General features: G+C 39.6%; 1 protein-coding gene across 2 annotated transcripts in view; it reads right to left on the bottom strand.

The window, feature by feature from the left end:
* Positions 1-6,770: 6,770 nt before the first annotated feature.
* PIK3AP1 (phosphoinositide-3-kinase adaptor protein 1) overlaps positions 6,771-25,282 on the bottom strand; it is a 148,225-nt gene continuing 129,713 nt past the window's right edge. For both annotated transcript variants that reach the window (XM_027859633.1, XM_027859642.1), the window contains 3 exons: positions 18,167-18,237; positions 17,311-17,429; positions 6,771-7,163 (listed from right to left, as the gene is read on the bottom strand). In XM_027859633.1, the coding sequence (XP_027715434.1) occupies positions 7,106-7,163; positions 17,311-17,429; positions 18,167-18,237 (248 nt within the window). In that variant the 3' untranslated portion in view covers positions 6,771-7,105. The remainder of the gene's footprint in view (positions 7,164-17,310; positions 17,430-18,166; positions 18,238-25,282) is intronic.

Genomic DNA, 25,282 nt, shown 5'->3' with positions numbered 1-25,282 from the left:
CATATATGTATATATACACGTGTATGTGTATTACATTCACATACACACATGGTTATTGTGGCCCCTGTTAGAATGTAGACTACTTGTGAGTAGGGATTACTTTTTTCTTTTGTGTATTTGTGTTACCTATCTAGCACACTGCCAGGCACTAAGTAGGTGCTTATTAAATGTTTCTGGATTAATTGGTAGAACTATAGAATATGAAAGCTAGAAAGGACCTTAGAAGTAATTTATTTCTGCTCTCTCATTTTAAAGATGAAACAAATCCAAGAGCTAGTAAGTAATAGATTTGGAACTTGTGTTCTTCATTTATTTTTCACTGTCTCTCGTAAGTTGTTGAATATGTGTGGGAGGTGCTGATTGAGTCAATCAATTAATCATTCCACCCAAAAAAGTAACTGATACTCTAACACTGATACCTTAACCAGTTGGGAACACTTCTGTTCAATCAATCAATCAATCAATCATTGGCAGGAGAGTAGGTGGGAGCAAGCTAGTTACTCAGTTTGGAAGGAATGAAGGAATCCAATTCCAAAAATTAGATGAAATGAAATGACACTGCAGTGAGGTATATTGGTGTTGTGTGAGGAGACTTGGACATACGCTGTGGATCTTCCATAAAATAGCAAGTCATCTCAGAACCCAAGCATTTGAGTGTGGTATCTCAGAGGAGAAAGAATTCCAGTCAAGCTCCTGAAAAGAAATTACTTTAAGGGGAAGGGGTTGGGGTTGGGGTGGGGGGGAGAGCAGATCCTTTAACTAATTGCTATCAATTGATAATCATAGAGGGAAGCCCACCAGTGGGGGCTCATGAATTGAAGCATTAAAAATTCCCAACCCTTCAGGCACTACCCCTAGAATCTTGAGGGGAAATGTAGTAGCCACCCTCTGGGCACCCAACTTGTCAGAACCAACAGAACATATGTGACAAACTGATGGATGGATAGATGAATTGATGAATGAATGAAGCAAGTAAGAAGCTGACTATCAGAGATGCCAAAGACCTATTCCTGAGAGCTACTGGAAGCAGAATATGGCATGACACAAGACTTTATCTTCTAGTTAAAGCCCTGGGGCCCAAAACCCAGCAGACCTAAACACAGGTCTGCCTACCCAGAAGCATAAACACAGGTCTTGCCTTTTCCCTCAGGCCTACTACCCCTTTGTCTAAAGATTCCTAGATGTCTAAGATGCAGAGCTATTTTCTACCTACTCTTTGCAACATCTCCCCAATTATCCTGAAAGCATGATTATGCAACTTGTTTTGTCCTTTGTTTTTGAAGAGGACCAATGATATCACAGGGTGATGTCTTGATTCATGGGTGAATTGGATTTAAGTGCAGCAGAGTTGCACAAAGTCATCAGCCTCACTGTCTCTTCCTGAGTCAATGAAGTCCAGTGTCAGGATGAAAGTCACACACCTGGTGATGGCCTGGGATGCAGTGAATGACCTTGGCATCTTTGATGTCTACCCAACCTCTAAGCATTCTACAATGCCTGCTTCAGCTGCCTTCATGATTGTTAGAACAAACTGTTCTCATCTGCCCATGCTACCTGGGAAAATCTTTACATGCTTGGGATAGACATCCCACTACCTCACCAATGGATTTGAAGCCTCCTAGTTACCCTCAATCTTAGTCCATCTCCCAACATGGTTTTACTGGATGTGGCCACTGCCCATGTTATAGCTTCCTGGAGCCACAGGTGAGGATTGGGTGAATCAGATAGACACAAAAGGTTGATGAGGAGCCCTGGAAAAGGGCTAGGCAAAGAAAAGCAACTGGAAAGAAGTAAGAAGACTCAATCAATACTTGCAAATGTTGAAATTTAGTTTAAAGTGTCACTCTGTTTAACCTTACAGTATAATCTCCAAATCATTTTCTCTTTATCTTTTCCCCCTTGTATTCCATGGCTGTCTTTGGTTATTTTCTTCACTTGCTTTCTTGGTTTTTCTATGTGCTATTTTAATTTTTTAATAATATTAACAAAAAAATACATACTATAAACAACTATAGAATTGTTTACATGTACTACTAATAAGAGAAAGGCAGATATCCTCATCTCTATCAGATCCAACTGAACTCTGACTTGCTCAGCTCTTGCCCCAGACCACCTAGAAACCAGTCCAGACTGTGTGATTGCTCACATGACTTGGGTTAATGGGAGTTGTCAACTTTTCCTTCAGGTAAGATGAACAAACCTTACCATCTGCCCTGCTTTCTAAGGACTTCCTGGCTTTACCCCTTGCCCTGCTGGCATGACCAACAGTTTCCCACTATCACCTGACCTAAGGACACTCTAAAGATGCCTGCGTCAGTCATGCAATCTGCCCCTCTGGTGCATTCTTAGGACTTTTAAGTCTTTTCATTTACCCAGGAGCTGAACTCTCTAATATGCTATCTTCTCCCCAAGTGTGAGCTTGACCATAGACTGTCTTTCTCTAGTTGTTATCCTCAGTGCTGAGTATAGCACCGAGTATAGGAATAGGAGTTCAATAAATGCTTTTTTCGTTGACTCATGATGTCTGATTTATGGACCCCCTGACTCTTCTGATAAGTGCCATCTTTATAAACAAACACCCTGTTTTACATTTAAGAAAAAATCTGAAGGCTTTGGCAAAGGTAAAAAAAAAAATCAGCAACAAGGAGGGACTTTGGGAAGAGGCCTAAAATGGATGTTTGGTGGTAATCTGATCAATAATGATGTTGAATGTTTCACATTTAAAATTTGTTATCTGTTTTAGTAAAATGTGCTTTACTTTTACAATTCTGGATATTGGCTGCTCTTACAAATTTATGGGAGTTTCTTATAGATTCTGTATGTCAAAGTCAAATAATTAAATTGCTCCTGTTGAAAAAAAAAAAGGTGGGGGTGCGGTAGGCTAGCCCTCACATCAGAGGTGTAGCTAGCACGGGAAGGGAGCTTAAAGAACTCTAAAATAATTAAACAGAGCATTATGGCCACAGTTCCTATTGCTTCAAGGGTTTGGATACCCAGAATACTTAGGGCTGATCATTTCAGACTAGAAATGAGCAACTGTTCCAAGACCCCTTAAACATCCTTGGAAGAAGTCTAGGGAATGTTAGCCTTGAACCTTAAGTAACCACACTGTTAGGAGTTCCTGTCTAGTACTTTCTGTATGGGACAGTAAGGTAATGGAAAGAGCACTGGAGCTGGAGTTCAAGACCTCCAAATGTGAACATGTGTGATGGTAGGGAAAGTAACAATTTCTCTGTGACTTGTTTCCCTTCTCAGTAAAATGAGAATAATGGTATTTGTGCAGTCAACTTCCCAGCGGTATTATGATGAAAAATTTTTGTAAACTAGAAGGTTCTAGAATAAGGTGAGAATCAAAGATGATACAGTAAATCAGGAAAAATCATCAACCGGCCCTTTATAAATATTGGAAAACAAATCAAGAAGAGAAAAATTGTAAGAACTTGGCCCACCTGTGTAAATTAACACAAATTATATTCATTTTCACAAATTTCTTATCATTTGTACTATTTACTATAAGGCACAATAATGATTATTCATAACATTAAGGGTTAGATTAATTTTGTTAGTCTTAACAGACAAGAGGCAACTGGGTGGTGTGGTAGATAGGATGCTGGGCCCAAAGTCAGGAAGACCTGAAGTTCAAATTTGGCCTCAGACACTTACTATCTGTGTGCCCCTGAGCAAATCCTTTAACCTCTGTCTGCCTCCATTTTATCATCTGTAAAATGGGGCTAATAATAAGTACCTACCTCCCAAGGTGGTTAAGAGGATAAAATGAGATAATCTTTGTAAAGCGCTTTTGAAACCTTAAAGTGCTGTATAAGTACTTGCTATTATTATTATTTGATCATAACAATAAACTGAAATAATGTACACATAGCACTTGGTAAACCATAAAGGGCTTCATACACATCATCTGTCGTAGCTAACCTTCATTCATGTGCTCCCAGACTTAAGTCTATTGTTAAAAAAATTTTTTTTTAAATTAAAGAGAAACATTACTCTCAGTGTTTAAGTCAACTTGGGGGCTAAAGCCTGTGACTTCTGGTGGAGTCAGTGGCAGAGGCAATAGCCTAAGCTATTGTAGACATCATCTCTTTCCATCTAGCCTAGAATGGGGAAATGGCAGTAACATTAGCTGCCACTTAAGAGGCCAGATATAGAAACATAAATGGCCCCGCAGAACATCAAGGATAGCATTGTTATCCAACTTCATAACCACAGGATCATGGATTGAGCTCAAATTCACCCCTCCTCCCACTTATTTTACAGACCAGTAATTTGGGCTCAGAGTGGTATTGACTTGGGGTCGTACAGCTAGTGTCTGAGGTTGGATTTGAACTCAGATCTTCCTGAGTCCATCACTCTATCCATTAAACCATGCCCACCTCTATCCTTGGTAACAAACCCCTGTAACTTGACCCCAGACTTCACTTCTCACTACTTTTGATTTGATCTATGGCTTTGACCTTGCTTCGACTCTGGACACTACCTTTTGCCTCTGGCCTTTCAGCTCTGTACCTTGTGTGTAGATTATTGACCTTGGCTCAAAACAAAACAATTCCTGTTCTTACCTGGATAGGAGATTCCTGATGAAGCCTTCCCCAACTCCCCAAATTGGAAAGTTCATGGCACTTGCTCAACCTTAGCCTGTGATGGGACTAGGGGAATATAGGTGATAACTCCTACAGCTGTGTTTGTCATTGTTAAAAAGTCTTCTCCAGATATCCCAAGTCTTCAGTTTCTGAGTTCTTGAAGGGAAAAAGATAGGAGCAATCCTATCACATTACCACTTTAATTTCCCTTTGCATTCTATGGTGACATATTTCCCCTCAAGAGAAAGCTGAAAATTGATAGAATTCCAGCCAAATCTCTGAGAGGAAATTACTTTAGGGTGGGTGCAGGACTGAGGAGTAGAGCTTCCATCTGACTAATTAACATCAATTGATAATCATAAAGGGAAGCACAGCAGTGCAGGCTAATGTATGAACATTAAAAAGCAGTAGAAAGAGCATTAAAAAGGCATTAAAGAGCATTAAAAAGACAGCCCCCCCCCCTCCAGTCCCTCAGGGTTTACTCACTAGCATCTGAAGAGAAGCAATTCAATGAATGGAATACTTGACTGACTGGGAGCCAGGAAGGCTTGGGTTCAAATCCCACTTTTGACATTTATTTGCCCTGAAACCACAGATAAGTCATTTAACCTTGCTAAGCAACTCTCTGACTACATTTAGGAAATAAGAAGTCCTCAAAAATATTTCATCTAAACAAGTGATACAGTCAACAGTCAATCTGTTTTAATGTCTAAAAAGATCAGAAAACCTAAGCTGTGTTTATTCCAAGTCACACCCTTCTATGCTCACCAATTTATTTTGAAGCAAAGGAGGGTATTCAGCATTTTGACTTGTAATTTAACAAAATTACTGTTGAGGAAGGATTAACAACTTGGGCATAAGTCAAATCAAGAGTCTTTGTCTGCCCTGTAACAAAATGAGTGAAGCTGTTATGTCATGAGGGGTGATCAAAGAAATAAAGAGCATTTTATCATCAAAGATTCACCCAGCAAAGCATAATTGTTCAGAGTTTTAATACTATTGTTATTGGGATATATGCACATTAAGAGGCGAGGGGAACAATGTTAAAAAGAAGTTGACAAAGCCCAGAATGAGAGTAATTTTAGAGTTCAAGGGAGAGGATGAGATTTCTAAGCAAAAGGTAATTCTGATACAGCTTATAGGAATGTGGGGGAAAATGCTGTTTCTCTGTTTTAACAAAATAAGATGCTCAAATTTAGTTATTTTGAGATGGGAATGTATGACTATGAAGTGTGGAGTAGGAGCATGCTGAACACGGAGTTAGGAAGACCTGGATCCAGTTCCCCACCTCTGTCACTACTAGTTGTGTGATCATAGGTAAGTCACTGATCCTGAGACTTTGTTTCCTCATCTGTAAAATGGGCATAATAATACTTGTAGTTGTTACCTTGCAAGGTTGTTGGAAGGCCCACAAGATAGTGCCTGGAAAGCTCCTGGCAAACCTTAAAGTGCTATGTAGTTGTCAGTTATCATCACTATCATTATTAATAAGCAAAAACTCTAATGCTTTTACTATTTTTCCCCACATAAAACAATCTCCCTTCTCCCACAGAAGTTGGCATCCTGCTCAAATCCAGTAATAGTGAAAGCAAACAGAGAAACCCATGCCCACTATGGGATTTCCTCTACCACTCCTGGCTTGAAAATGGCAGAGAAGTCAAGAACACTCTCAACAATACCAATTCACTCCCTTCACTATGACTCAGAGTACTGACTGGTATCTCTACAGCTAAGTGGTGCACTGAATAGAGCCCTGGACCTGAAGTCCCAAAGACCTGAGTTTAAATCTGAACTCAATATGTGACCCTGGGTAGATTCTATTTGCCTCAGTTTGCTCATGTAAAATAGGGATCATAATAGCACCTACCTCCCAGGGTTGTTATGAAAACGAAATGAGATATTTGTAAAATGCTTTGTAAAACTTAAAGAGCTATATAAGTGCTACCTATTATTACTGTTATTATTGATAACTCCTAATACTCTTGGCTAATAGACTCCCTAATATAACTAAATGTTCACTGGACAGAATTGTTGTTTTAAAAGCAAACGGGTAGTTAGATGCTCACACCCCTGAGATTTATGTACAGAATCCTCTCACTTGCTGTAATCCTTGCTTGGCAACTCATTTTACATATGAGTATTCTGAAGATGCATTAAAAGAACATGCCAGTAAAATAAATTTTAAAAACACATTTTTATGAATATTCTTAGAGGGTTTTTTTAGATCCCCTAATGAAAGGCACATATTCCAACCAAGTCTTCTGTCTTCTAGGGAACAAAGGAACTTCTCACTCAGCTTGTTTAAGAGGAAATGAAGTTCCTGGCTTCCCAGTCCTTGGCAGCAAAGGAGTGCCTTCTTCAGACAGCCCAGTCTGACCTTGTTATATATCTTAAGGCCAGGAGAAATATCAGTACAATCCAACATTAAGTCAGTGATGACATCATTAAGGAGCTGGAAATCGCTTGCTTTTCTTCCAAAGTCCTATTTAAAGAAGATGGTAGAGGAGGAGTCAGCGGCCTCTTGGTGGAACAGGTGGAGGAGGATGGAAATTCTCTCTACTTGGAGGCCTGAAATGAAACAAGGAAAGCAGGTTGAGAAACCAATTAGATGGACTTCAAAGTTAAGATCCATAATATGTTACCCAGCTTACACAGCATGCAAAATCCACACACACACACACACACACACACACCCATTTTTTTATATTCACTGCCCGTGACCAGATGTACATGAATGTTTGGTTGTTGTTTTTTTAAGACTTCAAAGAAAAGGGCAACAAAGTTACTGACAGTGTTTTTGTTTTGTTTTGTTTTGTTTTGTTTTTTAGGCAATCGGGGTTAAGTGACTTGCCCAGGGTCACACAGCTACTAAGTGTCAAGTGTTTGGTCTGAGGGGGGATTTGAACTCAGGTCCTCCGGACTTCAGGGCCAGTGCTCTATCCACTGCACCACGCAGCTGCCCCCTGACAGTGTTTTTATGTTAATTTGTTGTTCTACAGCTCTAATGGGTAGGAGATCAGTTCAATAGATATGAAGCAAAAAAAAGCAAAGTAAAATATTTTAGCCAATAGCATGACGAAGAGGGTAGTTGAAAGAGAGCTGTTCAGGGGTAGGGGATGCTGTTTAGCCTCTTCACTGAAAAGAATAGGGTTGGGGGTGGGGAAGAGAAATAGAAAAATGTGTAGAATAGATAGCTTAGGGTGCTAGGATGGCTGCAAACAATATGAGCCTTATACTTAGACTCTATCTTCCTTTTCTGTATTCACTTGGTTTTATCTTCATCTCCTATTTTATGGGTGCCTGATGACTGACCTGAGGCAGGCATGCTAAAAATGTTATATAAAAGCAGGCTGGTGGCTGCTGTCAACTTTCATTCAGTTTGATTTTTTTGGTGGGTTTACATTGTATCTTGCTAGTTTACTAAGCAATTAATTGTATTAATTCATTAATTAGCTGATTCTTTAGGGTTTTCTAAGTAAACCATCACATCAGTAAGTATAGATAATTTGACAGTTTTTTCCTTTTTTTTTTGGCCTAGTTTATGCTTTTAATTTCTTCCGTTTGACTTATTGCCAACACTAGCATTTTTAGAACTGTCAAATAGCAGTGGGAGAAAGGGGCATCCTTGCATTCTATGTATTCTGATGAGCTTGTCATACTAACTTCATATTACTTTAAGTCTCATTTGCCATGTTTCCATTGTTTTTGAATGCCTGTGAATGGCTTTCCAAACCTGAGTAAAGCCCAAGTGACTATTTACAGATAAAATCAATTGTTTGCAGATAGGCAGGTTTCCACATATGTGCTGTAACATGCATATTTAATTATGTTGAAAACTAGCCAACAATCGGAGAAAGGGAGTACAATCAGGTACTCCTTAATTATCACTGTCCTTCACATAATTGCTATGCTACCTAGAAGTCGAAGTTGGAGGAATTACTCAGCAAATGCTCACTGAAGGCCCTTTGTGCAATTTTTTTAAGTGAGGAAAAGAAACTCACTAAGCAGTTTAGGAAATCAAGGGTGGCTTTTGGTTTGGGGTATAGATTAGAAGCTTCAAAGGCACAAGAAGGACATAGTAACAAAGCCCATTATTGTCCAGTTCTTCTGACTCCTGAAAATGTACAGCTTCATTGGGCTAAGTACTGAGTGAGTAAATTTTACATTGAAAAATCAGATCTTGTTTAAACTGCACAGTGTATCACAGAATCAGAGGAATGGGTACAAAAGAATTCTACAGTTTAAATGGTACCTAGAGGGTTACTTAGCCCCATCTTCTGCCTTCAAAAGAGATGACTGTGTATTCTTTTCTTGAAGATTTTCAGGGAGACCAGAGATTTTGAAAAAATTATTACAAGAGCTATTTACATATTGGATTGCCAATATACACATTTATTATGGGTTGCAATCTGCCGTCCTGGAAGGTAGCTACACTGATGCAATCGTGAATTCGCTGAAGTATTTCTATGCCGTACATACTTCAAATAGATTTAATGACACATTTACAATTTTATTTCCAAACATAACAAACCCCAAATCATCACATTTAAACTTCTTTGCAAGTACTTTTTAAAAAATGAAATCTAATTTTCAATCTTTCCCCCCCTTCTCTTATTTCTCCTCCCATTTTCATAATGTTCTTAGTAAATGTCATGAGCAAATAATTTTCTAATTATTTTACACACAAATGAAACCCCATTTCTGATTTTAGTGCCAATGTCATGAAAACCTGTCCTTTCTCATTTTTCCTTCCCTTTTAACAAGATTCCATAAACTCTGTGTGGTTATAGCCTATTAACTTGCCAACTCTATCTTTCTGATTTGTTACTCAGTCGTTTCAGCTGTGTTTGACTTTCCATGACCCCATTTGGGGTTTTCTTGGCAAAGATACTTGAGTGGTTTGCCATTTCCTTCTCCAACTCATTTTACAGATAAGGAAACTGAGGCAAACAAGGTTAAGTGACTTGCTTAGGGTCACACAGTTAGTAAGTATCTGAGGCTAGATTTGCACTCAGGTCTTCCTGACTCCAGGCCCACCCAGCTACCCCAATATTTCTGCTACTCCTTGCCAACTAGCCTCAGAACTCTTTAATAATTTCATACGTGAAAGTCTTCTTTTTGTCACACCTTCTTGGACAGATGCCTTCTGTTCTAACTCCAGAAATTTATATTACCTTTAACCAGTAGCACATTCTGTAACAGATGATATACAATTTATATACTATATCAGAAAGCTATGTAACTAAAAGCATTAAATCTATGGAAAATTGATGGCTGAAGATGGGCAATCAATTGCTGATCACTTTAATATTTTAAAAGAATGCTTAATTACAAAATGGCATGACAGAATTATTAGCCTTGTTTTAAACCCCTAAGAGTACAAAATGCTGAAATTACAAATTAATATCTAGCATTTACATAGTGCTTTAAGGTTTAAAAGGTGCTTTACATATGTTATCTCATTTGACATGAATAAATCCTTTACACCTAAACATTACATAACACGTTAGGCCATTAGGCAGTGTGGCTCAGTAGGCATAACACTACGCCAGGAGTCAGGAGAATTGGATTCTAGGCCCAGCTCTGCCGCAAATTTGCTCAGTGGCCTTTGATGTATCATTGCACTTTGCTTGAGAAATTTCCTTATCTGCAGACTAAAGGCAATTATGATTCCCAGTTTTAACATTGTAATTCTATTCATTTACAAAGGCTATAGTATACTTCAGTGGAAAGAACACTGGCTTTGGAGTCAAAGGCCCTGGGTTCAAATCCTACCTCTGTCGCTATGTCACCTTGGTTAAATCGCTTAATCTTCTCAAGAACAGGTTAGACTAGATCAGTGGCATTAAATTCCAATAGAAATGGGTCCCTGTGGACCACATATTGACTTAGAAAACTACAAATTAACATTATCTTTGCTGTACTTTATTTTTATTTATTTTGTTAAATATTTTGCAATTATATTTTAATTAATTAATTTTAATTTGGGCTGCACTGGGGAGTTTTGTGTGTTGCTTACACTGAACTCGACGCCTCTGGAATAGATGACCTCTAAACCCCCTTCTAGCTCAAAACCTCAAATCCTATGAGAGCTATTCTTTTGACCCATCTAGGTAACATGGCTCTTCCACCTAAAAGATGCTGTTAGTCTTTGAATAAACCCTCTGGGGCTTGAGGAAGGAGATGATGATTTCCAAATCTCAGGGTGCCCCAACCTTCCAGAATCTCTGGCTGGGCTCTGGGAAAGTCCCTTTGTCTCCTAATTATCTTTGTCTGGGAGATACCAGAAGGTAGGAGAGAGGTGATGAAGAGGAGGTGGGAAGGTGCCAAATACAGACCAGTCATTACATTTTTGTTTTGGGGCTGCTTCCTGTTTTCCTTCTAAGGATCAGGTAGAAAGAAATTCCCCCTTTCAGAAAATGGTGCCCAAAGTGAAAAGCACCCCTCTCTAAAGCACACATACATGTTCTCCTGCCCTGGAAAGCTAGGCACATGGAAACAGAGGCACCGCTTCTCCACTCCTATAATCCAAATCTCCCGCCTTCTAAGGTACAGACACCTTCCTTGAACGCCTCGGACCTACTGACATCCCATAACCTCTGCCCTCTGCCCCCACCTTATTTGTCCCTCAGCCACCCCCTCCAGGGACCTGGCTCCTGAAAATGTTTCCTGGAGGTAGAGATGAAGTTGTGTTTGTTTTTGTTATCTCTTACCAGCATTCCTCATACAACAGGTGCTTATTAAATGTTTGCATAACAACCACCCTTTCCCATGGCTCCTGCTATCCCCACTCCATGTAATTCTTTTTACAAACCTTTGCCCCACAAAATATTTGGCAAGAATTATCTCTGGACCCTTCACAACATCTCTGAAAAGGCTGCATGGTGGTAGGAAGGGAGATTTGTCATCAGGAGAGACCTAGCTTGGGCATTTACTAGCTGTGTGATCTTGGACAAATTACCACCTCTCTGGGCCTCACTTCACTATCTGGAAAAATGAATATAATATATTTGCACCACCTACTTCACAGGGAAAAGCATTTTGTAAACTTTAACAGTGATTCATATATACCTATGCAATAGTTCTATTATTATAATTCTTTACTATCTTTTTTACCCCTTAATGGCTTTACACAATTTCTTCTATTCTTGTGCTTACCATGAGTACACTAAAATTTTTAAATAATTAACTTTTCTTCAAATGGTTTATTCTTCATTCCCTTTATAGTTTTTTTTAATATTCTCAGTATTCTCCAATTTCCTTTTTTTTTGCTCCAATTTCTTTATATCCCTCAACCTAGACATACTTTTTAAAAAGTATTTATTGATATTTTTGGTTTCCATAAAGCCTTTATTTCCAATCAAATCTCTCCCCTCTTCCTCTCCATGTATATAATTTTCTAACAAGTCTCTAAATAATTTAGAGGACAGAAGAAAGATTGTTTCCCTTTTCTTTCTTTTTAATACAACAAAGTATCACATTGATTATTTTCTTCCACCATTGCCACATTCATAGTGAGCTCAGGGACCAAATAAAGAACTCATTCCTTTTTCCTGCTATACTTGGAGCAAACAAGTTCTCCCCAGTCTGCATCTATGTTGTCAGAATTTTTTAATAGTATTAGGTTACTACTGACTTAATTTAGACAATGCCTGCATTTTTCGTGGACAAACCTAGATAGGAACCAGTCACGTAAAACTTCAAAATCTGAATATATCAGGATGGGAGAAGAAACTTTTACTAGTGATGTGACTTATGTCTGTCAAATTGAGGACTAACCTCAGGGACAAGCTGAAGTGTCATTTCCTTCCTGCAGGAAGTAATGTCTATTTTTTGTACATGCAAAGCATGCTGTTGGTGCTACTGAACTTTTAGGTTCTAATTTTTTCATAGTTATTTCCATCTATTCTTAGCTCATCTCCCTAGCTAGACTATAAGCTTCATGAAGTCAGAGATCACATCTTATTCTTCTCTGCATCATTCACAGAGCCTTGCACACAGCAGATGCTTAGTAAATATTTGAATCTGGCTTGGAAAATATTTAAACTATAGGTTATTAATGGGAACTATGGAGTTTCCAAGAGATTGTGAAGATTCCTGCTGACATTAAGAACTCTACAGATAGCTAAACAGCATACAAGCTCTTGCATTTCATCATTTATAGCTGGTGGAGCATACAGCTGCTTTCTAAATTACATTTGAAAAGTTCCCTAAAACTCTATTGCCTTGTTAGATTTTGTTTCTTAGCATTAGAAAGAAATCAATAAATCAATCATCAAGCATTTTAAGATTTGTTTGGAGACTACATCTCCCTAACTTACCCAGGATGGAAGCATAGAAGCCATTCATGGGAGCCATTCCATTATGGATTGGCAGGGAAGATTTGACCTACTCCATTGCCAATCTGGGCCAGTTCGCCCTTCCTTGTGTAGTCTGTGGGCTCCTTCCTCTCCTCCTCCCAAGGATTAACCATATTGACACCACATTTACTTTGGACACTCAATAAACTTAGCTGTAACTGCAGCTCAGATCTCCCAAGCTCCAGTGAGATCCTCATAGCTCAGCCTCCCCAGCAGCAGGGTTAAAGACGCCTGCCACTATCCCTGGCTAACAAGCATATGTTATTATATTCCAGGCACTATGCCAAGCTTGGGGATACAAAGAAAGGCAAAAACAAAAAGTCTTTGCCCCCAAAAAGTTTACACACTAATGGGAAAGATCCATAAGAGAGCAGCGATGCTGCTTAGAGCAACTTTTTTTTTTCCTGCTAAGCAATGGGGTTAAGTGACTTGCCCAGGGTCACACAGCTAGTAAATGTCAAGTATCTGAGGCCAAATTTGAACTCAGGTCCTCCTGATTCCAGGGCTCGTGCTCCATCCACTGCACCAACTAGCTGCTCCTTGCTTATAGCAACTTTAACATTAATAATCATGTCTTATATTTATATAGAGCTTTATACTTTCAGAAATATTGCCATGTGCATTATCTCATTTCATCCTCATTTCAACCAGTGGAGTATGTAGCACTACTATTTTAAACTCTGTTTTTACAAATAAGGAAACTGAGAAATAAAGTGATTCTTACCAAAGTCACCTAATAGATATAAAGTATTATTAATTCTCCATAACCCATTGTTTCATATGAACCTGTTAACTGGGAAACAAATTTATACTAAATGTTTCTATAAACATTATTTAAAATAAATTATTTTTATAATACATTAAAATACAAACATTTCAATAAGTATATCATGGTTCCTATTTCTATCAAATATCTGGGTTAGAAGGGGCCTCAAAAACCTTCTAGTCCAACCCCACTCACTGTACAGATAAAGAAACTGAGGCACAGAGAGTTTAAATTAATTGCCCAAGGTCACAAAGGTAGTAAGTGAGGAAGGGCTTGAAGTCAGCACCTCTAACTCCAAATCCAGTGCTCCTTCCATTGTACAAAACTGCCTCTCTAGCACTGTAAGCTTTTTGAAGTACTTCCCTATGCCTTATGACTCCTAACCTCATTTTCCCTTCTCACTAGGACCTCTAATCCCTCTATCCTTCATTACTTTCCCATGCCATTGCCCCTATGTTGGTCACACTCTCCTTCCCTTCCCAATCTTGTAGTTTAACTATACATTTGCCCTTTTCTCAAACTCTTGTTCCCCTCATCCTATTTCTGATCCCCTTTACTAAATCCCAGCCATGGATTACTCTCACCATCTTCCTCCTTTGTTCCTATTCGCATTCTGCTAAATAAAGCTAGAGGAAGCCAGGAAACTGCACTGACTGCATCCACTACATATTTATGTTATCCAAATCCAACTGGGCCCTCACCACAGCAAGGCAATCCTATTTCTCTCTAATTTATTCTCTACCCACTCACTACAGTGGCTTCTCCAAACCTCCTTTCTCTACAATCTTCCCAACAGTACCCCTTTCCCCACACTCTCAGCTGAGGATCTCATCTTATATACATACTTGACTGAAAAGACTGAGTTCATTCACTCCCTCTTCTCCCTTTGACCTATCTCACACCTCTGACATCATCCTGTCTTCTCCAGCAAAGTCTTCATTTCCCCCCCCTAATCTTCAGTCTCTCCTTATCTATTGGCATCACCCCTGTTACCTACAAACATACCCATCTCCCCGAGCCTGTGATCCTAACATCCTTGCCAGCTATCATCCTATGTATCTCCTTTCCTTCTCAGATAAACTCTTTGAAAAAACAGTCTGTACTCTGTGCTACCACTTCCTCTCTCCTTCCTTGTTTCTGTGATCTCACACCCTCTGAACTCTGGCCTCCAACCTCATCATTCAACTGAAACTCTTCTTTCTAAAGTTACTAGTGTTCTGTTACTTGCCATATCAATGATATTTTCTCAATGCTCAAGCTTGACCTCTCAACAGGACAGAAACTGTTGATCACCTTTTCTACCTTTTCTTTCCTTTTTCCCCTTTTGAGGTTTTCACAACATTGCTCTCTCTTGATTCTCCTCTTGCCTGTCTGATCACTCCTTCTTTATCTCTTTTGCAGAATCTTTATCCAGGTCATGTTCACTAACTGTGGGGGTCTTTCCTGGGCCCTCTTTATTTTTCTTTTATATATTATCTCAGCTGATAATCTCATCAACTCTCATTGATTCAGTTTTCAGCTCTATGCAAATAATTTCCAGGGCTATATATTCAGCCCCCAGTCAGGTGGCACTGTGGATAAAGCACTAGGCTTGGAATCAGGAAGACTTCTCTTCCTGAATTCAAATCCAGTCTCAGACACTTTACTATTTATGTGATCCTGGGCAAGTCACTTGACCATGTTTGCCTCTATTCCTCATCTGTAAAATGAGCTGGAGAAGGAAATGGCAAACCACTCCAGTATCTTTCCAAGAAAACCCCAAATGGGATCATGAAGAGTTGGACATGACAGGACAACAACAGTCTCCTTAGCTCTGGTCGCATATCTACAACTGCCTATTGGACATTTCACACTGGATGCCCTATAGACATGCCCAATCTCAACATGTCTACAACTGAACTCATTATTTTTCACCCAATGCCTTTTCCTATTCTGAACTTCTTATGACCGTCAAGGGCACCACCATGCCCTTAGTCACATGGGTTCTCCACCTCAATGCCATCCTTGACTCTGCACTTTCAATCACCCCACATATCCAAATAGTTGCCAAATGATGTAACTTGCTTCTAAACAACCTTTGTCATGTGTGTTCTCTTTTTTCCCCTCATATAGCCACCAATCTAGTTCAGGCCTTCACCTCTCACTTGGACTATAGCCTTCTAATTGGTCTTTCCATCTCAGGTCACCGCTTAATTCAATCCATCCTCCCATAGCTGCCAAAGTAATTTTCTTGAAGCATGGATCTGACCATGTCATTCCTGCCTCCTATCCCCTCAACTCAGCAAACTCTAGCGGCTCCTTAATATCACCAGAATTAAATATAAATTTGTTAAATTTGAGTTTAATTAAGAATTAAACAACTCTTAAACTGGCATAAACTCTAGTGGCTCCCTAATACCACCAACATTAAATATAACATCCTTTGTTTGAAATTTAAAATTCTTCACAATCTAGTCCTTTCCTGTTATTCCAGTGTATATCCATGTTGTTCCCTTCTATGCACTCAACAATCCAATCATACTGGACTACTTCTTCTTCCCTGGCCACAGCATTCCATTTCCCACCTCTATACTTTTGCACTGGCTGTCCCTTGTGCCTGAAATGCTGTCTTTCCTCATCTCTGCCTATGAGAATCCCCTGGCTTCCTTTAAGACTCAGCTCAAATGCTACTTTGTGTAAGAAGACTTCATTGCCTCCTCCAGATGCTAAAGTTGTCTTCTCTAAGGTTACCTTTTAACTTTACGTTTATATATCTTGTATGTACCAATTTATTAATTATCATCTCCCCCACTGAAGTGTAAATTCCTTGTGAGCAGGTACTATTTTTGCCTTTCTCTGTATTCCTAGTGCTTAGCTGGCACATTGTTGCTGTTGTTCGGTCACGTCTGACTCTTTGTGACTTCTCAGACCATATCGTCCATGTGGTTTTCTTGGCAAATATACTGGAGATGTTTGCCATTTCCTTCTCCAGTGGATTAAAGCAAACAGAGGTTGAGTTACTTGCCCAGGGTCACACAGCTAGTAAATGCGTGAGGACAGATTTGAACTCGGGTCTTCCTGACTCCAGGTCCAGTGCTTCATCCACTGAGCCATCTGGCTGGCCCATAAGTCAGCACTTAATGTTTGTTGATTGACTGGTACATAGCAAGTGCTTCATAAATGCTTGTTGACTGTCCTCAGAACTGTGACACAGCACAAGACCATAAAATGAGGTTCAGAGAAGGTAAATTACTTGCCCTCTATCATACGCATAGTAATTATTAGAACCAGCACTCAAACTTGGGTCTCTTGCCTTCAAGTTCTAAGTTTTTTCCACTAGTCTATGCTTATAATAAATGCTTACATTACACTTAAAATTCTGCCACTTACAGTGTGGCTTATCAAACATGTGACCCTTGTGTCACAAAACAAGTGTGGACATTTTAGTTGATAAAGCATCCATTCAAATGAGATCATATTTGTAAGGCACTAAGCACAGTGCTGGCACTAAATAAATGCTTATTCCCTTCCCTCCATTTATATCTAGTCTCATGAGATCAAAGCTCTGTTTCCTCAACTGAGATATACTGAGTCCCCCGGCATAGCTTACCTGTGTGAGGCAGCTCGCGGAGGTATCCTGGGAGGCCTTTCCAGTGACTTGAAGGGGGCTCTCTCCATGTGCTGGGGACCTGGGCTACGGCTTCTGTTAACTTCCGGGAATTCACTGTCCTTCAAGAAGCAAAATCAGGAGGAAGAAAGGGGGGAAAATGAAGTTTCAGCCACTCACTTAGGATAGAGATTACTATCTCTGTCTCCCCGGGGCCAATAAGCAGGGATTTATGGAACAGTGGCTTGCAGACCTGATTGTCTGCTTCACACAGACATTACACATATGTACAAAACTATCATGTCTTCCAGTTTCAAGATGGAATTAATCAGGGATAAGGTAAGAATATTAGCAGCAGCTGTAACACCAGAAAGACCCTGGCTACCATCTAGAGGTGTGACCTAAGGGATAGATATCAGAAAGTCCAACTATTGCTAACAAGGTCATCCACCAGTTCTGATTACCGTCTGGTACTGACCTAGCAATGGACAGTGCGGTCACCTAGTCTTTTATGATGGTCACCATGAAGACAAGAACTGAGCCCTTGGTTCTCTTGAACTACCCAAACCCTTTTACTTATGGGGAAAGTTCTATGAAATTTTTTTAAAAAAATAACTAATTAAACAAAACTGCTTTTATTTTTAAGACAATTGGGATTGACTTGCCCAGGGTCACACAGCTAGTAAGTGTCAAGCGTTTGGTCTGAGGTCACATTTGAACTCAGGTCCTCCTGACTTCAGGGCTGGTGTTCCATCCACTGCGCCACCTAGCTGCCCCAAACTGCTTTTTTGAGAAACAGAATTTTAAATCATCCTCAAACAAAAATTTTATGATGAGTGAGACAGGATCCCAGTCTTACCTCATTGTCACCTTCCATCCCACTGCTGACACTGAGGACACTTCGTGTGCTGGAACGGTTACTATTGCTACCTGGTTGATGGACAAAAACAAAACAAAAAAAACCAGCTGAGCCAGATGTAGAATCACATAGGTTAAAAGGAAATCAAACATTTACTTATGGGTGAGGGCTGTTGTTTTTCCTGTTTCTAACAAAAGGGGTGTGTGTGCCTGTGTGCAACCAAATTGACTGCCTTATGTTGAAGCTTAATTTTTTTTTTGCATTGTTTCCAGCTTAAAGCTAGATGAATCAAATGCCCCCTACCCCCTTCTATTTATGATCATTTGTAATTGATGGCCCTCAGCTATTCACTGGCTTTTCTGCATCTGAGAAACATAAGTTGAAATTGAAAATATGGCAAAGAAGCAAATAAAACAATAATGATATTATTTTGTCAAAGTCAGTATACCTCTTTTGAAAAAGTAAACAGCATGGAGTTTGTGCTTTTACATATGATTTCAATGTCTGTTTTTGTTTACGAGTACTAATGTGCAGGGCAGCTAGGTGCACAATGGATAAGAGTGCCGGGCGAGGAGTCAGGAAGACATCTTCCTGAGTTCAAATCTGGTCTCAGACATTTACTAGCTGTATGACCCTGGGCAAATCACTTAATCCTGTTTGCCTCAGTTTTCTCATCTGTAAAATGAGCTGGAGAAGGGAATGGCAAACCACTCCAGTATCCTTGCCAAGAAAACCCCAAATGGGGCCATGAAGAGTCAGACATGACTGAAAAATGACCAAACAATGAGAAACACTTACTACCTGTGGGAAAAATCACTTTACAATTGCGACCAGGTAATCTCTGAGATTCCTTTTGGCTCTAAATCCTCAAATTCTTATTTCAGAATAAGGAGTGCATAGCCTTTTATCTGTCCCAATGTAAGGCTTGCCTTTAAGGGATGTCCTACTTTACATAGTTCAAATCTCATTATGGTGAATTCCAAACAACTGTTCAAATACTTGTTCTGTGCTAGAATTTTGTTGTACCAAATATAGCTCGAAAAAAATGGGCCATTCACTAGGGTCTGGAAGGCCTTTCTTTTCCTCTCTTTCTCCAATAAGGAGATTAGTTAGAACCAGATAGAATTTGCAATTGCTTTTCCATAGATCTCAAACTATAATAATACCTGACTTAGAATATTCAAGCATATACATATATATGTGTGTGTATGTGTATGTATGTATCTATCTCTTCAGTCATTCAGATGTTTTCAGCTCTTCCTGACCCCATAGACCATACTTGTCCATGAAGCTTTCTTGGCAGAGATACTAGAGTGGTTTGCCATTTCTTTCTCTAGTAGATTAAGGCAAACAGGTGTTAAGTGACTTGACTAAGGTTATGCAGCAAGGTAAGTATCTGAGACTAGATTTGAACTCAGGTCTTCCTGACTCCAGGCCCAGAGCTCTATCCACTGAGCCATCTAGCTATCTCATATATATAGTCAATACAATAATAATGTGGCATTTTAAGATTGAAAAAGCACTCTATATACATTAACTCATTTGATCTTCACAACAACCCTATGAGGTAGCTAGTTACTACACACAGATATTTTGCCCCTTTTTTTATAGAAGAAGAAACTGTGGTTTGTCCTTTGTTTTCAAAGAGGACCATGACATCAGGAAGATGATGCTATGACTTGCAATTGATTTAAGCGAGGGAGGGCTGTACAGAGTCGCCAGCCTCACTTTCTCCTCCAGAGTCATCTGGGTCCAGTGGCCAGATATAGATCAGGATGACTGGCGATTGCCCAGGAAGCAGTGGGAGACCTTGGCCTTTTTAAGCTAAGGTCTTTCCAAGTTGTCTCTTTCCCTGAGGCAATGCCCATTCAGTAATTAGGCCAGTTTAAAATATAGATATAAAAATAACCATTAAGTGGTACTTGGGCAGAGACCTATTGTTGGCCAATCCTGAGAGACAGAATGAATTGAAATTCAGAGAGATTATGTGACTGGCCAATGGTCACAGAGTTTGTGATTTTAAATCTAGTGCTCTCTCCACTATACTAGGCTGCCCCTTACATGGAGAGTCTATAGGTAATAATGATAACCTTCATTATTGATTGACCATAGAGTATATGCTTTGCATTGGTTTTTCTTTTTCTTTTTTAATTAAATTTTATTTTTTTCAATTATCCCCAAATCTTCCTCACCCTCACTGCCCCCATTTGAGAAAGATAAACAAAATCCTTTTTGCAAACATGTATAGTCAAGCAAAACAAATACCCTCATTGACCACATACAAAAGAAAAATGTCTTGGTCCATGTCCTGAATCTATCACCTTCTCATTAGGGGATGGGGAGCATGTTTTACCATAAGTCCTCCAGAATTGTGGTTGGTCATAAATCTTTTAATGTTGTTCTTTGCAATATTGTTGTTAAGATAAACTGTTCTCTTGGTTCTACTCACTTCACTTTTTATTAATTCATATAAGTCCTATCAGGTTTTTCTGAATCCATCTACTTCATCATTTCTTATTGATGAGGATGGGAGCTAGCCCCAAAAAGGAAAAACCCAGGACTTTATCACATGGCCTAATCTCTGGTGTTCCCCTGAGGCTATCATCCCATCAACTGGCCTTTCATTTTGGCTACACCCAATCTCCCAATCTCTGTTACCATTAACCTCACCAGACCCTTCATTGTTTTACCTCCCTACGGCCCCAAGTCATTTCCCACCCTTAATCCTAGCTAGGCTCCATTCTCCCTTGGCCGCTTGGTCCAAGTCCCAGGAGTTGTTCACCCCAGTTTACTGGCCACTCCCATCCAGCTCTCCTTAGACCCCTCCTCCAGTTACCCCAAACTACTTGGCCACTCCTAGATCCCTCCCACAGTCTTTCTTTATATAAGGCCCATCTTGTCACCATTAAGGTACTCAGATTCTTAAAATCTAGCCAATGGCTTTACCAATGTTCAGACTCCTTAAGAGTCTTCCTATGATGGCAGATGTTCTAATAAACCTTGTCTTTGGCAGAAAGAAGGCTTGGGTTGAATTCTTTCGGCAGGAGGCGCTTGTGATTTTGGGGTCCCAGCACCCCTAAACCTCATCATTGTGACCCCTTCCTACTGATTTATATAGATTGCCATTTATAGATAGCTACTTGTGCACCCTGTTTATAATTTTCTCCATCCTTCCTTTCTCTTTTCTTCTCTAGTATATTCCTCCTTTTCTCCTTTTTCATTCCTCATTTAAGATAATCACAAAATGATAGAACTACTCCCTAGCTCTATAACTAATAAGACTTCCTTTACAACCCTTGATGATGATAGGGTCCTGAGGTGATACATCTATCATCTCTACATATTACAAAGTAGACAATTTATTCTTGTTTAGTTCCTTATGATTGTTTGCTTATGTTTACCTTTTTACATTTCCCTTGATTCTCATGTTTGCATTTCAAAATTTCTATGTAACTGTGGTCTTTCAATTAGGAATGCTTGGAAGTACTCTATTTCAATAAAGGTTTATTTTTTACCTCTGCAGGACTCTACTCAGTTTTGCTGGATAAGTTATTCTTGATTGTAAGCTTATATCTTTTGTCCTCTGGAATATTTATATTCCAAGCTCTCTGATCCTTTATAATGGTGGTTGCTAAACTGTGTAAACCTGACTGTGGCTCCTTAGTACTTGAAGTCTTTCTGGTTTTTTTGTGGTATTTTTTCTTTGATCTGGAAGTTCTGAATTTGGGCTGTGATGTCCTTGGGAGTACTCATTTTGAGGTTTCTTTCTGGAGTTGTGTGATGGGTTCTCTCTATTTCTACTTCGCTCTACAGTTCTAAGAGAGTTGGGCAATTTTCTTTTGTGATTTCTTTAAATATGATGTCTAGGCTCTTTTAGACATCACATAAGGTATACTCTGATGATTCTTAAATTGCCTCTCCTTAATCTGTTTTCCAAGTTAATTGCTTTTGCTATGAAATAATTTATATCTTCTATTTTTCAGTCTTTTGATCTTATTTTACTATTTCTTATTATCTCATGGAATAATTATATTCTATTTGGTCCACTTTAATTTTCAGAGAGTTCAGTGTTTGGTTAATATTTTGAACCTCTTGTTCTAAGCTATTAATTCCCTTTTCAATTCTTTCTTTTAAAGTTCTAATTTTTTTTCCATTAGCACTTTCATTTCATTTATTAAATAATTTTATACTTTAAAAAACTCTTCCTTCATCTCTTCCAAGAATTTGAGTTGAACTTGTGCCCAAGGTGCTTTTTTTTTTGCTTTTTGGTGAGGCAATGGAGGTTAAGTGACTTGCCCAGGGTCACAGAGCTAGTAAGTGTCAAATGTCTGAGGCCAGATTTGAAATCAGGTCCTTCTGACTCTAAGGACAGAGCTCTATCCACTGCACCACCTAACTGCCCTTCAAGGTGCTTTTCTTTAAGGTTTTGCTTATAGATGTTTTAGAATCATTCTCTTTTTCTGCGTTTGTGTCTTCAACGTCCCTGTCACCAGGATACTTTTTTTTATGGTGGGATTTTTTTGTTTGCTCCTTCTTCTACTTTACTTCCTCATTTCAGTTTAGGGGCGGGTTCTGCACACTTCTAGAGGGGATATCTGAGCTGAGCTTGTGTTCTCTAGGGTCCCGCTTTCACTTTCTTGAGGTATTGAGGTTGTGTTCAAGAATCTCAGAGATAGCTCAGGCTGGGGACCTGCAAGCTTTCATTGCTCCAAAAGTGATCTGATCCAAAGCAAAATCTGATCACTTCCCTCCTGGTAGGAGCTCTCCAAGCTACTGACCTGGGTTTGGGTCTGCACAACACTTCTGTTGGCTTGCTTCTGATTGGAATTCCAGTAGACTGCTGCTGTACTTAACGACTGTCAGCCAGCTAGAAACTTCTGCTGGTTCAGAGTTGCAGGACTGCAGGCTCCTCTAAGGTCTGGAATTCTTGCCTTGATATGCCAGTGCAAGTTTCATACTGGACTAACGGATGGAACTAAAACTTTGCTATGCTCTTGGGGTCAGAACCACACAGCTGCTACTTGTGTGTGAACTTGATCCTTGCTTAGTACACAGCCTAGGACCCATGACCACTACTCAACCTGGACCCCCTACATTAAGTCTCCTCCTCAGTCAGCCTTGGTTCTGTGACCTGGACCTGGGGCAATGAGCAACTGAGCCACCAGCTGGCACTTATTCCTGAGTCCTGCCTCTTGGTGAGGTCCTTCTGTGTTGGATCTGGGACCTCTTCTTGCCCTGGTGCACACCCTTTCTCTGTGATGGAATACTCTGTAGGAGCTTTTCCTAGGTAGGCCCCCTCCCCAGCGTCTGCAGACCTCTCTTCTTGACCTTTGCCTGTGCCTACCAGGGCTGGAAAAATGACTCACTGGGATTTTTTTCTTCTTCTTCTTGGATTTCCTGATCAGGGTTTGGTCTGCTTTGTTTTTTAGATCTGTGTGGAACAGTTGTGGGGTAGAACTCAGCTGTATTGCTTCCTGCTTGCTACCAGACTGGCTCTTCAATAGCAGTGATGAGTTTACCAATCTCTCTTTACTGGTTAGGCCTCGTGTCATGTTCTCACAACAGCTAGCTGGAACTGGTATGCCATCTGTGGTCATGGCATGGAAGGAGACTGGCCAAGTCAACAACATACTCTAATCAGTCAGGCTAAAATGAAAGTCTTTGGCAGGAACCACGTATCCTGCAACAGGGAATATCATTTTCTATATCAAACCACAATACCTACTGCTCCCAGAAATCAATTCTTTCCTACCTAGGCACCAAATGCTATCAAGATAAAACACAAAGGAAAAATAATTTACTTTGGGACTATTATAATGGTCTGCTAATCTGTTTTCTTGCTTCTAGTCTATCCCCACTCCAATTCCTCTTTCATCTAGTTGGCAAAATGATCTTTTTAAGATCCCTGCCTGACCCTTGCTCAAAGGCTTTATGTGGCTCTCTGTTGGCTTGGGCAGCTAGGTGGTGCAGTGGATAGAGCGCTGGGCCTGGAGTCAGGGAGACTCTTCTTCCTAAGGTCAAATCCTGCCTCAGACATTTACTAGCTGTGTGACTCTGGACAAGTCACTTAACCCTGCTTGCCTCAGTTTCCTCATCTGTAAAATGAGCTGAAGAAGGAAATGGCAAATCCCTCCAGCATCTCTGCCAAGAAAACCCCAGAGGGGTCACAAAGAGTCGGACATGACAGAACAACAACAACAATATTGTTATGAGGGTAACATCCAAGGCCGGGTATTTAAGGTTCTCCACAACCCAGCTCCGAAGTACTTTCCCAGGCTTTCTGCACATGATTCCCATTTATGGACTCTGTGTTTCAGTGCATTTGCATGAACTCTACCCCTCCAAACTGTGGGCAGACTTTTTCCCTCCACTCTGCCTTTCCAAGTCATCATCTTCCTTACGTGTTCAGCCACTTTGTGTTTTGTCTGTGAAACCTTCCCAAGTATTCCCAGTTCTCAATTCACTTCCTCCTCTAATGACCTTGTTTTGTATCTATTTGAATACCAATGTGGTTTACACCAAGTAGAATGTAAGCTCTTTGAGGGTAAGGATTGTTTCATTTTTGTCTTTGTAGCCTTCGGTGCCTGGCGCATAGTAAGGGGCTTAGAGTTTGTTGAAGTGAATTGAATTCTCCCCTCCTCTCCCTTAAAACGAAATGTCAACTTTTCCTTTATTGTCAAATTCAGTTGTTTCCCCTCTAGACTTTTTGTTTGTTTATTTGTTTTTAAATTCAATAAATATTTACTAAGCCTCTACTATATACAAAGTACTATGTAAAACACATCAATTATTCTAAAAGAAAAAAAGAATGTCCTTCTTTAATCCCACTAACTTTTAATTTCTGTTTTTGTGAACTTTTAAAAAATCATCAACAAACGCAAACATCTAATATACAAAGAAGGACAAAAAAGAGGTTTCTATATGAAACTGTGAACTAATGTTACATACAATTTGTTTTTTAAAAGCGCACATTAAATTTAACAAGGAAGAAACAGAACTATCCTATTTGTGTCCCCTTCCAAATTTCTTTCTTCTGTGTAATAAAAAAAAAATCTACTAATGCCTTTTCTTCACCATAAACTTTATTTGGCTCACTGACAATATACCTTAAACCCT

The sequence above is a fragment of the Vombatus ursinus genome, unplaced genomic scaffold (genome assembly GCF_900497805.2).
Source record: "Vombatus ursinus unplaced genomic scaffold, bare-nosed wombat genome assembly UNPS02000749.1, whole genome shotgun sequence".
NCBI lineage: Eukaryota > Metazoa > Chordata > Mammalia > Diprotodontia > Vombatidae > Vombatus > Vombatus ursinus.
The sequence above is the reverse complement of the archived record's forward strand: the minus strand, read 5'-3'. Positions and strand labels throughout refer to the sequence as shown.